This window comes from Lepidochelys olivacea (genome assembly GCF_965140295.1).
Source record: "Lepidochelys olivacea isolate rLepOli2 genome assembly, chromosome: 1".
NCBI classification, from domain to species: domain Eukaryota; kingdom Metazoa; phylum Chordata; order Testudines; family Cheloniidae; genus Lepidochelys; species Lepidochelys olivacea.
In genome coordinates, this window is record NC_140411.1 from 62,840,691 (window position 1) to 62,854,891 (window position 14,201).

The 14,201-nt window shown below is 43.4% G+C and overlaps 1 protein-coding gene across 8 annotated transcripts in view; it reads right to left on the minus strand.

The window, feature by feature from the left end:
- Nucleotides 1-14,201, minus strand: part of LACC1 (laccase domain containing 1) — a 55,041-nt gene that overhangs the window by 38,303 nt on the left and 2,537 nt on the right. For 3 of the 8 annotated variants that reach the window (XM_084617832.1, XM_084617831.1, XM_084617830.1), the window contains exons 1-6: nt 11,588-11,975; nt 7,649-8,273; nt 4,911-5,092; nt 4,166-4,331; nt 1,674-1,899; nt 849-1,024 (exon numbers count right to left, since the gene is read on the minus strand). In XM_084617832.1, the coding sequence (XP_084473958.1) occupies nt 850-1,024; nt 1,674-1,899; nt 4,166-4,331; nt 4,911-5,092; nt 7,649-8,222 (1,323 nt within the window). In that variant the 5' untranslated portion in view covers nt 8,223-8,273; nt 11,588-11,975 and the 3' untranslated portion in view covers nt 849. Of the gene's footprint in view, nt 1-207; nt 1,025-1,673; nt 1,900-4,165; nt 4,332-4,910; nt 5,093-7,648; nt 8,274-10,329; nt 10,408-11,587; nt 11,976-13,741; nt 13,849-14,201 lie in introns of those variants that run through there. The other 5 variants (XM_084617828.1, XM_084617829.1, XM_084617826.1 and 2 more) reach the window with 4 other exon arrangements.

Below are 14,201 nucleotides of genomic sequence, written 5' to 3' on the forward strand. Positions count from 1 at the left end.
GATTGTATGAGATATAGTGAGACAGAGATGCTGAGAGGCGCCATCAAGCTCACTTGGAATTGTATAAATTTGCATTCCACTGATTATTCAGGCCTGAAACTGACCTTGTTCACTAAGAAAGGACTTGGTGTCCAGTGAAGCTAGCTTAGGAACTTTAATCATCTTAAATTAAAATCCATTGGGAAAAAATAAGCAGAAACCAAATCATGAAACTTTGGTTATGTTTTACTAATGATCCCTTTGCAACTTTCATAGTGAGCTCAAACATTTCAGTCCACCCAGCATACAGGCAGGGGGAGCTGAGAGCCAAGAAATATACAAAATAGAAAAGAAACATCTCCTCTCCAATATGTCCCTCTGATTCTGTGTCTTAACTTTGAATACAAAAATGATACATGCATACAAATAGGATGAATAGATTCAGTAGATCATAACCTTTACAGAGATATGTTACATGGCATATATACCATAAAACATATTCCAGTTATGTCATATATACATTCATAAGCATATTTCCATAAAGACTTATGGGGTGCAACATCACAGCAGGTATAATTCAGAAAGGTTTGGGGCTGTTGTGCATGGATGGCCTAGTTCCCACATATCTCCACTTTCCATGAGAACTTCCCCATGCAACCCTGTCTTTGGGTCTTTAATTCTGCTGCTGGTCTCGCCTCCCACAGAGGAATAAGGCATCCCAACAGGTACAAATCCTTTATGATAAATCCACTTCTTCCTCAGCGCTTATCAGTTGAAGGAAAGGGGAGAGGCCTACTATCAGGAGAGTAAGATGTCAAGTAATGCTAACAGTTATTGCCTGGTTACTACCCAAGGATAAGGGACGTTACCTCAGTCTCTGATCGATATGAAGCCAATCTGTGTGCCAAAGTTAGTGCCATCACGAACATGAGAGTAAAATGTATCAGGGTGGCATGCTGTGCAGAAAGTGAGACTTTGGTTGTGGTCAGTGACAGAATCATCCTGTATGTTCTGAGGCAGAATCCCTCCAGTCTCTAGAAGAATTCTTAAAGAACGGAAGAAAAAGAAAAGATGAACATTTTATCAAATGGCACATTCCTTAAGCCAGTGTGTTACTGCTATTGCAATAGTGTAAGATAAACTGTGCTAATACCATTTTTCCTTAGATTAAAATAAGTGGTTTTGCTCATTCTTTAGGACACATACTGAAGCTTGAACATGTATACAGAACAAAGAAGCTACTCTTAAGGCATAAAATAGCTGAAATATAGCCATATTTCAAACTAGAAGACTTGGTTCTGTCCTGACTTGCTGCTAGAGGAAACTCGATACTTTGGCAACACATAACAAAACTTTGCTTGTAATGTTGTTATCCAGAAAAGCTCAGTTCAGTACATGGTGTTCTTGGAGACAGTGGGGATTTCTTTTGTCCGCCCCACCCAGTTTTTCAAGTGGAATTCAACAGTACACAAGGTGAGCAAATATCGTCCTTAGGTTCATTCATTAAGGGCTTGATACTGCAATGCTCCCATGAAATTCTGAGGGCCCTCAACTCCTACCCAGTAGGACCACACTCCATATCAGTGACTAACTGGAACTAGAACCTAAATTTCTTTTGACTCAGTCTTTTGTCCTCATCCCTAGGCTACTTAGCACAACAAACTATAGCGTAGAAAAACACACATGAGACTTACCGTGTTGCCCTTCTAATATCAATATAGGGAGTTGGAGAGTCAAACTGTCTGACACATTTTGGATCAAGACTGTAAAATTCCTTTGCTGATTCCCGACGAAGTGTAAAACAGCATGGTCCAACAGATGGGCCCAGCACCACAAGTATATCCTTAACGTTACAGCCATATTCTTTTATCATAGCATTTACTGTAGCCATAGCAACTCCTAACAAAGTGCCTTGCCATCCTAAGAAAAAACATAAGGGGAAAAAATCCTGTAAAATTATTTTTGAATTGAATGCTTACAGAAAATTATTATTATTAATTATTATTAAGGATCTAAAAGCCAAATACATGGAGGAATAATTAGCTTTTAGCAAACATTAACAGTCCTCAGAGCATTCTTCTGAAGTAGCCGCATTACCATTTTAGAGATGGGGAAACTGAAGAAGAAAGGAGCTTTAAACTGCCCAAGGGCAGAGGAAGTCAACATTACAAGTGGGCTTAGAACTCAGGAATGCTTTGCTCCCAGCCCTGATTTTAGACCATTCAATTACACCTCACTGTTCCTCTGTGCTGCAATATCTCATGGGTTAAACACTGTCAAGGTTTCTTTACAATCTCACATGACAGCACCGTGGAAAAATATTATTTAAATAGAAGGGAAAAAACATTTTATATTAAAAAAATCTCCTTATCTGTACTACTTGGCTGAAGCAAGTGTAAACTGTGCTGCATGCCAGGATTGTTTGGGCTGCAAGAAAGAAAGCCCAGCTCTGACTCCCTGTTCCTTACACAGAGCTCAAGACAGGCTTTGTACAGAGCCGAGTGTGCCTTAAAGTAGAGGCAGGGCCATCCTTACCCATATGTAAAGTTCGCCAAATTGCCCCAGATTTCCTGGTGCCCTACACAGCTGCGTGCTGCTCCGGTGGCCAGCCTGATCCTGCTACCAGATGAGCCGCCCAGAAAAGCTGCCCCTGCCTCATGGCCCCCGCCCCTGCTCCGCCCAGCCCTGCCTCTTCCCCTGAGCAACGACCCGGGGGACTCCAGCAGGGGTCGGGCGCACCCTGCACTCACCGGGTGGCGGGAAGTGGAGAGAACTGGCCCAAGCCCACTCCACACTGTCAGCAAGTGCTGGGGAGCATTTCCCCCCTGCCCCCCAAGTCCCAAGGCTGGGAGCCAGGGGAGCAGAGTGGAGCGCGCTGGGGCCGGGTCACTGTACCTCCTGCTGCCCCATGAGTGCGGGGTTGGGCCTGCCCTGCACTCACTGGGTGGCAAGAAGTGGATCGACCCAACCCCAACCTGCTCCACTCTGCCAGCTCGTACTGGGGGGTGGTTTCCCCTCTGCCCCACAAGCCTACTCCTGCCCCCCCGTCCACGGAGGCCTGGAGCCAGCCTGCGGGGTGTGTGTGTGGCCCCAGGCCTCCACGGGGGGGAGGGTAGGAGGCTGTGTAGGGCACCAAAATGTCTAGGGACGGTCCTGAGTAGAGACTAAGGTATTTTGTTTCTTTTTCTCCCCTTCTTTTCTGTGACCCCTGGCTACAGTCTGGGCCACAGAATGGTATTTAAGGGTATACAGAGCAAGGTTTAAAGCTGTTTGTAAATGTTTATGAAAATAATTTGACCTGCTACTGACTTCAGGCATGGATTTGGGGAGTGCAAGGAGGATGGAGAGGGGGAAAGAATATGTGACTGGTGAGGGATATGATATAATACAAGGCATGTGGATTGGAGAAGGGATTGGGTGACACATTCATTACCTGGTCTTGGAATGGGAGGGTGAAGCAGATGGAGGGGGTGGATGGAGAGGGCACAGGAGACTGGCAGAGAATGGACAGGGTAGAGCAGCTTGGGAGTCAGGAAGCGGGAAGCAGGTAACTGAGGGGCAACATAGAAAGGGACAGAGCAATGCACAAACTCTTATCCACGTTAAATTTTTAACACCTAACATTTCTAGATATAAAACTTCAACCTCTTAAAATTTTCAATGTGAATAAAAGCTTCCCTTTTATCCCCGCTTCGTTTCCGTCACCACTCATTTCCCCCACACATATAACACCCACCCACACACACCCGGTATTGCTCCCTACACACATACACTCTTTCTGTATGTATAAAGCCTGCAGAGGGGAGCTACACTCTGATGGGCCTTCTAAGAGCTATTTGATCCATGGATCTCCAGCACAATCTGATTGAAATGTTTGATGCTCACATCAAAAAGTGGGCAATTCACAAACACAAACCTCATTAGAAACAGTTAAAGTTGCAAGTGTGTTTGACTGGAGTTCGGCTAACTCCCAAACTATTACATGCTCTTTGGAAGAATTCTACATCTTTGAAAAAGAAGTATATTAGGAAGCCTGGAAAGGAAGAGTTAAGGGATTCAGTTTGGAATCCTTCACTCACTTACTACTTGATTATTAATCCCGTTTACTACACAAGGGATCCATTCCCAGTACTCTCCTAGTATTATATTACTTTGCTTATGAGAACTGAATACTAGATGCCCTTACCAGAATGAGCAGCTCCACATGCTTTTTTGACAGGATCAGCAAAAAGCACAGGTATGCAGTCAGCCCCGGGAGCTGCGATCGTAACATCTTGCTGATTCGTTACTATTCCATCATAGTTGTCAGGCTGGGGCTTTCCCATAATCCAAACATCACTGGCATGATTGACCTGTCAGTACAAAGACAGATGAAGCACAGTCATAAGGCAGTGAAAAAAAAAATTAATTCATACTTTGCTCAATGCCTTTTCTCCAACTCTCTTGTTCACACCCTCGTCAGGCCAACCCTTATGTTTAGAACTCCATCCCTCTTCTTGTTCAACAAACAACTATTGTCTTTGCATTGAGATCCCTTCTTAAAACACACCTCTAGTGAGCAACCCATCCGCCTAAGAAAGAAATGAATTTTTTAAATAAAAAGATATCTGCACCGCTTTGATTTTGGATCTTTATCTGGTCATATATTGTATTATATCACTGAACTAACTGTATGATCTATTAGAACAAACTTCTTGGGAGAGGGACTGGGTCTTCCTCTCTATATAGTACCAAGTGTGTTGACAACTATGATGACAGTTTCATCATGATAAACTGTCACAATAACTGTCTTAAAAAGTTGTCCTACCACTTATAATCTCTTGCTAGGAAAGAGAAGATTAATGCATAGTTAAAAAAACAAAACATTCACTGCTACACAAAGCAAGCTCTGATTAGTTAATATAGGAGTCCATTGGTATCTGATAACATACCTTCACACTGTGAAATGTCTCTGGGTCAAAACCTGCAGCATTAGCTAACCTACGTAGATTTTCTTTAACCACAGCCTTTGGATCTCTCCGCTTGGAACTGCTGAAGAGGTTGAAGGAGCTGAGTGTTGGTATATAAGAGATTCCACCTGTCCTCGTGGTGAACCCATGTAGGAAGATGTGACCTGGTGAAGAGAGAGAATTTGTTGGAAACAAACGAGAAACCTGAAAATTATACCAGGTTCTGCCAAATGGAATTGGTATGAGCCAGTCAGATTGTTGGATGGCTGATTCTTATTTAATGATGACATTTAAAAACAAGGATCCCATGCTCCCTTCTCCTTCTGTGAGAACAAGTGAGAAAGACTGTGACTCTTGCCAGGATAAAGCATGGAGTGAATAAGAGCCAGGACAAGATCATGTTCCCTGTGACCACATTACCCCTGGACTCCACAGAGCTCCAGGTCAAGGGATGTGAGGCAGCAGGCTCTCTGCTAGATCTAATATCACCCTCTCCCAACTTCCAGGGTAAACCCAAGCAAATTACTGCTGTCCAAGTCTCTAGCAACTCCTCCTCTGAAGAGACTTCTGGGAGCACCTGCTGTGGAGGGGTTCCTGGCACACAGCTCCAAGAGGTGGAATACTGTCCAGGAACCACAGAAACCTGGGTGGGGAGCTGAGCACCAGGGCAGTGTCAAGCGATCTTTGGGCAAATGGTGCTTCCCTCCACTAGAGATCTCTAAGGAACTGCAGGTTTAGGGAGAATCAATCTTCTGCTAGGTGGATATGTGCAGGGAGACCCACTCCTTGTTCTGTAATAAAAATCCATTCCATGGTTGCTTCACCCAAGCCAAGACTTAGATGGATATGTGTGGTGACAATGTGCAGAAAAGGCAGTGGCAGGAGCATGGCCATGGGTGGCCTGGGTGGGCCACGGCCCACACACTTAGCATCCAGGTTCACCCAAATTTGAGCAGGGGTATAGTGCTGCCACAGCAGCCCAGAAAGTCACTCAGGCACCTGAAATCCGGGATGGAGCTATGCGCCCACCCTTCAGAAAGTTACACTCTGGCAGCTCTGCCTTGACATTTTCTGAGCCGCCCCATATACGTGCCCAGCTTGGCAGGTGAAGTCCTATGTCTGGGGCACCAGGGCTAGGAATAGGGTGTAGCATTGGGGGAGAAGTTGAGCTAGCAGTCTGTCATTGCCCGTCCACCAGAAAGTTGGGGCCCACCCAAATTTCCACTCCTATCTATGTCACTGGACTGTGGGTATGCCTACACTACAGATGCCACAGCGACACATCTATGGTGCTGCAGATGTGCTATGGTGACACAAGGAGTGTTTCCATCGTTGTAGTTAATCCACCCCCTCAAGATGTGCTAGCTAGGTCACAAGAAGAATTCTTCCATCAACCTAGAAGTGCCTATATCAGGGCTTAGGTTGGCTTACTTACATCCCCCACAGGAGTGAATTTTTCACACCCATGAGTGATATAGCTAGGTCGGCCTAAGTTTTAGGTGAAGACCAGGCTTGTATCTGTGACCCAGATAGATAAGGAGAATTACAAAGTGTCTGTACATGTGACTGAGAGAGTGAGAGACCAGGCACCCTGAATAAAGAATTCCCAGTGCATTCTCTACAACCTCTAACTCCTCTGCCACAAGGGATGCTGTGCTATAATCTCCTGTCGGCCCGATGGAAGAATTCAAGGAAAATTCAGGTTGAAAAATCCCTCTTCTCAAGCTGGGAATAATGTACATACAGAAAAATGAGGTAGTAAGTCTTTGAACCATTACTGTAAGGCATAACTGATTTTCTCACTGGCTAAGGCATATAGTGGGTGTGTTTCTGAAGATATTTGTTATCTTAACATCCAAACAGATACAGGATATAGCCAGATAGAGATCTTCCAACAATTCAGTTCTTTGACTTGGGGAGTGTCATTTCAAGTAGTCGGAATATGAAGTAAGAAGGTTGTTTTTATCTAAACCATGAGATGCCCCCCTCCAATAGTGCAGGAAAAAACAATATCCAAAGATTTAATTAAATGAAAGGTGTGAGTGCTGGCAGAGCAGGGTAAAGGGAACCCATTGCCCACCCTTCCCACCCAGAACTTCAACACAAGACACAGCCCTCATTTGGCTGCTTAGAGCCCACAAGCACTGGGATGGAGAGCAGTTAGATTAAGGGGAGCATTGTGCTCTATGGCTCCACTCAGAGAGGTGTTTGCTTTTTGTTTCTTCCCCATAAGAATCACTGCTACTGACCCCATCAGCTGAGATGGTGTCTCTGTTTTCTGCGTCAGCACTAACACTGAACACACAGAATCGTAACCTATGTTGTGCCATTCTTTAAGCCACATTTGCTCCTTCCCAATTCTGGACTGCTCCAGTGTGATTTAGGCATCCTGTGGGACTGATCTAAGTTATTCAGCAGTGCCACTGAGAATCTGCAGAGTGCTACAGGCCTACCTCTTTAGGCCCCTTCTATGCCCCCTGTGCCTGGACTTACAAGGGGGGGCTGCATAGGACAATCTATGGCTATCTTATCTGATGTCTGCACTGGGGACTTCTCCCCTGGCTGGCTATAGGGATATCACAGCAGCAGAGAGACATTTTGGGGGTGAAAATTTCATGCCTAGGACTTCATGTTACTAACCCCTGAAGTAGAAGAATCCGTAAACTGAAAACTGAATGAAATAGGTTTAAAAAATCCATAAAATCTGTTTTCCAGTTTACCTGGGATCAAGGAAGATTTTAGAATGGTAAGCTTCCCTTTCAGGGCTGGCAGACTTTCCAAGAATGTCTGAATCTCACGCCTGACGAGTTCCATCTCAGGGGCAGAAAGTGTTTGTATGTCACTCTGAGGTTCAGCTATTTGTTGGAGATTGTTTCCTTCACAATCCACCCCAAAATCCTCAAACTGGAACTGGTAAACAGCAGTGAATAGGTGGTCTATAAACACTTCCATTAAAGCTTTCCTTTGTACTGGTAAAATGATTTTAATGATGCTTAAATCCTTTTCATCTAGTTTTTGTTTAATGGTGTACAAGGCAGCAGCTGTACTTGTCATGCACACAACCTCAATTCCTTTCTTCAGAATCTGAAAACCGCTGATTACTTTAAGTAACGAATCTTGTTCACTGCTCCTTTCGCTTCTCGGAGTTTGGTAGCACATTATGTAAACAAATGGAGCACTGGCAGAGAAGTGTTTTTCAATCCTTTCTAGTGTGCTACATAATAACTTCTGAACGCCATTATTTTGTGAGTTCATTTGTAGACTGAACAGATCAATCACTACTGCTTCTGCCATCTTCCAGATGATTTAAGGAGTCCTAAAGGTACCAGATATTGAATAAAACACCTTCAAAGAAAAAGAGAACATTATAAGTCTAAATAAGCAAAGTTACAACTTATTATTTGTTGTTTAGTGGTTAGAGGAATTAACATACTGAAAAGTAATGTAATTTCAAATATATTTTCCATTGCATCCAGTGTGAAGAGCAAAAGGGAACTAAAAGAGATGGGAATTGTTCTGCTTTTGTTTAAATCTCCCTTCTGCATTCTTTTTGTGTTTCTCCAGATCTGAGATGTTAAAAGTATGGCACACAATATAATCTGGCTTTCACAAATGCATTTTAATGACCTGGATTCCTTTCCTCCCAAATACAGCTTCTAAGGTGAACTTGAGGTACAGCTCCGTGAAGCAGTTGGTGCCTCTCTGTTAATTGCATCCTCTGGAGCAGTGGTTCTCAACCAGCGGTTTGAGGGCCCACGAGCAGGTTTCAGGGGTCCATCAAGCAGGGCCAGCATTAGACTCGCTGGGGCCCAGGGCAGAAAGCTGAAGCCCCACCACATGTGGCTGAGGCCCAGGACCCTGAGCCCTGCCATATGGGGCTGAAGCCTGAGCAATGTAGCTTTGCAGAGGCCCCTGTAGCACGGGACCCCAGGCAATTGCCCTGTTTGCTACCACCGAACACCAGCCCTGGCTTTTATATGCAAAAAACTAGTTACTGTGACACAGGCGGGCCATGGAGTTTTTATAGCATGTTCGGGGGAGGGGCTCAGAAAGAAAAAGGTTGAGAACTCCTGCTCTGGAGGACACTGAAACCTGGCTCCAAATCCACATGACAAATGAAGAACATTCCTGGTTTTCATTGTCACCTTTTTCAAAGCTGGTGTGTCATAGTCCTAGCGGAACTCCCCCTGCTGAACACTCACCAGGTTGCTGTGTTTGGATCCCACCATGCTGGATTTGTGTACTCTAAAGCTTCCCTTGGGGCAGGGGTGGAGCTGAGGCAGGAAGAGGTGGGGCAGGGTGGAGCTTGGGGGTCCGCAACATTTTAAAAATCAAAATTGGGGTCCTCAGGTTGCTAAAGCTGCTCTAGGGTATCCAGGATCCTCACCCTTCTGTTTCTGCAGAGCATTGCTTTCTGCTTCTGGTCTCTTCCCCCTCTTTCTAAAATGGCTACTGAGAGTCCTCTTTTTATAAAGTTGCAGTTTCCTCTGTCATGTGACCTTGTCAGATGTTCAAAGTCCACCACCAGGTGATCTGTTGCCTGAATACTAGGCTTCCTGGCAGAACCAGGTTTTCTTGGTTTTGCCACCTTCTTTTTTCCAGGGTTTTCCCATTTGAATAGAAGACTAACCTTCCATTGCTAGCCCTGGGTTATCACCTCTTGGAATTTCATCCCAAAATGGAAGTAAAAAACCCCAGAGAAGCCAGACTAGCCTTACAATCAAAATGAAGTGTGCAGTTTGCTAAAGATACATACAGAGTTCATAATCTCAAACAGGATTCATAAATTGTATGTAGACAGATTCCCCAAATCGTCACAAGGTGTTACGGAGAAACATCCTGTACTCATTCTGTCTCTCATGGGGACTTCCATTTTGTTCCTTCTTTATTTTTGTTTCCCTCAAACGGAATTTAAAGTCATCCTGATTAAAAGTGCCTGTTTTCTCTTTGTGTACAGAATACATAAAAGATTTCATTCTTGCTATCAGATGCAGAGGACTTGACTGGTCTACTTGAAATAAGCTAGGACTCATGATCAAAATCTGACAGCCGGTGACAGTGTCTGTCAAGGGATTTATGACTCTCAATCTCCCTAGGACTATTATTACATACAACTGATGACACCTACTAGGGAAATCTGCTTGCTGATGAAACTGCGTGAGACAGGTCAAGACCACAGACCCAACAGCTGTCACCAGAGAACTCAGAACGGTAGCTTAAGTTACAAGCAGCAATAATGAGGTGGCAGTTGCAGCAGGCATCTTCCTTGCCCTGCTGGCTCCCAATGGAGAGTGCCTTGCTTGTCTGCCATCAGAAGATCCCAGTTGAATTACAGGCAACATCATACCCCACAAAAGGAAACTTCTCTGGGACAAGACAGAAAACTGCAACTCCCTCTTACCTCATATATATGAGTAGGGGAGGGCGAGCAGGGGTCACTGACTCCCACATCTTCCCTCCTTCCTAAAGAAAACACCACCTGTAAAATGAGGGAGGGAGGATGCCTGTTGAAGAAGAAATATCTACCAGCACAATCATTAAGATGTGCGTATACAGAAAGAAATCCATTAGGGCAATTATGAGGCTGTGCACAAATGGACATAATGAGGCTGATTCACTAGTGCATTTAGCCAGTTTTGCATCTTATATCTCCATCAGAATCAATGGTGTTGCACTGGCATTATTTTTATTGCAAATACAACATTTTGTTTACATTAGAGTGGAATTTGATGACTGCTTCTTGAGATATTCACAAAACACTGGGTACTGCTATACAGCACATTGTGTGCCAAGCAAAGCAGTATGTTGGGTTCTCTATAATGTATCATGGTTGTTGAAGTCTGAAATATCTTAGCTTGAAAATCCCAACGCTCCTCAGAATATGCAACTGCCAATTCCTTCATCAGAAAATATTTATTAGAGAGCAGTTCATTACAGTGCACGGTTAAAGTCTGAAAATTCATGCAGGTTTGAAGACCAAACCTGCAAATTCACTCTCTTCTGTACACCCTCTGAAACACTCAGTACACAAAGCTGGATGATAAGCAGAACCCATGCTACAGACCCCATCCAAAGAAAAGAAAGGAAGGATAAAATGATAAAGAATGGTGGGAACTGACAGGAAAAGGAAAAGAGAGAAAAGAAACATAAAATGAAAAAAAAGCCAGGTCAGAATAGAAAAATATCATGAAGAAAATTTACCAGAAAATTAAACTGAAATCTGAAAATGAAAATAAACTGAATATATTCCCAGTTTTGGACTAGCAAAGACTGCCACTTTCCCCACATTGACCTCCTTTGGATCTTATCTATCTCTCTTATTTTCTTTTTTGAGATGTAAAGAGATATGTGCAGTTTTGAAAAGAGATAAAAAAGCCAGAAAGTATTTAACATCTTATGTGAGATTACTAATAAGTGAAGACATGCATCAACTCCAGAAAAAATACGGAGGGTGTTGAAAGTTCCACACAACACTTTTAATAAATCACTATAGATCAACAAGCAGAATGCCATCGAAATGTAGAAACCACTCTTCATTTAGGAATATTTATGTGTGTAAAAGAGCCAGAAATTAGCATTTACAGTTACAAAATACAAAGTACATAGAGTTTCCATAAATAAATATAAGCTCAAAGACGTAAGTACAGCTATTTACTTACAGAGGTGGACAATCCTTTTGCAGCTCCCGAGAGATCACACAAAATACCCACATACTGTTATGAGCCTTATATATCTGCATAATTGCAAGTCGTGCAGTAGATTTGTGCAAGATGGAAATCCCCTTCTAGGTGAGACCTGAGTGGGGGAAACCCACCTTTTCTCTGCCTGAGGCCCTGAGTTGCTACTGTCACTGTACACAGGAAATCCCAAAGGGTACTCAAAGGCACTAACATGATTAATTCCTAGGGTAATACAAAACCAGGAAGCAGTGTTAACCCTGCCATACCAGTTCTAGGCAGCAACTCGTTGTAATGATATGTGCCTCTGCGAGGGTTCTGTTCATGTATATGAAGCTTCACATAGCCTCAGAAATGGCTGGACCCCCAAATAAGAAAATAAATACATGGAGTGGAGAGAAAGGCAGCACAGAAGATAAAGAATTCCTCTCTGCTATAGTATAACTCCCTGCTCGACGGAGAGGTTTGGCAGTAAATCAAGAAGGGAACAGCCACAGAAAGTTAACTCAAAATTACTGAAAGAGAAAAGGGGCCACAGGAACAGAGCTAAGGAAGCTTAGAGGCACTGCAAAACATGCAATATTTTTAAAAGGCGTCACTAAAAACAGGAAGTGCTTTTTCATTTTCATGAGAGCCAATTATTCCTGTGAGCCCTTCAGAAATTTTTAACTTCACTGGTACATTAGCATGGCCACAAGAATAAACCATTTCCAGCGATCTGCAGCCAACAATCAGATTGTGTATGGTATCTGAAGAAAAGTACAGAAAATAAAACTATGATAAAAGTAGAAAACACCATGGGAACAGCTGGTGAGAGTGCAGCAAAAGAGGCAAAAAAGATGTTAAGAAATAAAAATAATGGAATACAAAATAATACCAAAAATATTATAGTGACATGATATTAATTGATATTACTTCACCACCTGAAATATTGTGTTCAGTCTGAAGAGGAGAAGAGTAACAGGGAACATGGTATTATTGTATAAAATGATGCATGGTGTTGGGAAGGAAAATCAGGTCCTCCTATTTATCCTTTTTCATAACTGAAGAACAAGGAGAAGCCAATGAAGCTGATGTTCTCAGCAATTTACAATGAATGCCATCAAATTTTAAAACTGATTTTAAAAATACTCACATTTTAACACAATGAATTAGTTAAGCTAAGGAACTTGTTACCACAAGGCAACATGGAACCAAAGAGCTTAGCATGATTTTAAAAAAATAGACATTTATACAGATAATGATACCATCAGTTAAATTAAGTAGGATAAAAATTGTAGGGATATAAACCTTCACATTTGAGGGTTGCAATGACAAAAGCATTTTTTGCATTGCAAACAAACTACCTTGCTTATTACTGGAAATGTGAAAGCCTAATTAATAAGACAGTTAAAATTAGGAACAGATACACCTTCATGTTAGAAAACATAAACAAAAACATTCCCCTAAACCCACATTTTACACAAGTTTCTAGAAAATCAGGGTGAGAGTCTGTGCTGTCCCTCTATGTATGTCTTCGCTGCCGAGTTAACTTGGACTCTTACATGTTGCCCCTAATCCCACTCCCATCCACACACAAAATCCCCTCACACAAGTTTAATGGTGCTTTAAACCTGGGCTAGCTGGCACAGCTGGGGGTTTAGGCCAAGGCCCAGGTGCTGCTTTCACTCAGACAGGTAACTTGTCCTTTTTACAGTGAGGATGCAGGCTAGGAAATGTAGCACAAGACTGACAGCCCATGGGGTGGGGTAGCAGGTGGGGTGAGCTAAGGTGGTTTTAATACACCTTTATGCCCAGCTGAGCCTGGGGTGTTTTGGGGGTTGGAGAAGCCCATTGGGTAACTTAGAAAGCCCTGACCTAATTTTTCTAAGGGTATGGCTATACTTTGAGCTGAAAATGTAATGTCCAGCTTAAGGAAACATGCCCTCACTACCTCTGATAGAGCTAGAGTACTAAAATTAGACTAAAAGAGTCTAATAAAGGAGCAGAGGCTACCCAACCCTGGGTACAATCCCATCCAAGATACTCATGCACACCTGGGGTGTCTAGACCCTTCTGCTGCTGCAGCTACCCTTTTGTTTTTACTGCGCAAGCAGTGATTGGAATTTATACATCCAGCTCACAGTGCAGACGTACCCTAAGTTGCAGCAGTCTCCTAAGGCACAGGTCACTGAGCAGTGCTGGTGAGATGAGAGGGAGACAATTGTAGCAGGGCCCTGAGCTCAGGGTGGCCCCCAACACATCTGTAAATAGAGGGGAAAGGGAGAGGGTGGGGCCCCAGTGAACAAGATGTACTGGGCCGCACATAGCTCCTGATGGGCCTGACTGCACAGCCAGGAATCTCAGCCCCACCCCTAAATTAGGGCTTGCAAAGGAGTCCTGTAGCTGTTCATATCTTCTGCCTTAATAAGTTGCTTACTCCCTTTATTTTGTCCTCTCTCCTCCACCCCCACACTCCCTTTTGTTTTAATTCTTACACAACCCTTTTCGTCATTTGCAGATACTTCTATTTGGTTTTCCCTTCCACTTTCCTTCTTTGTTTGCCAGCACATCCAGACACGCCGTCTCTCGCGAATTTATCATGAGAGATGCGCTT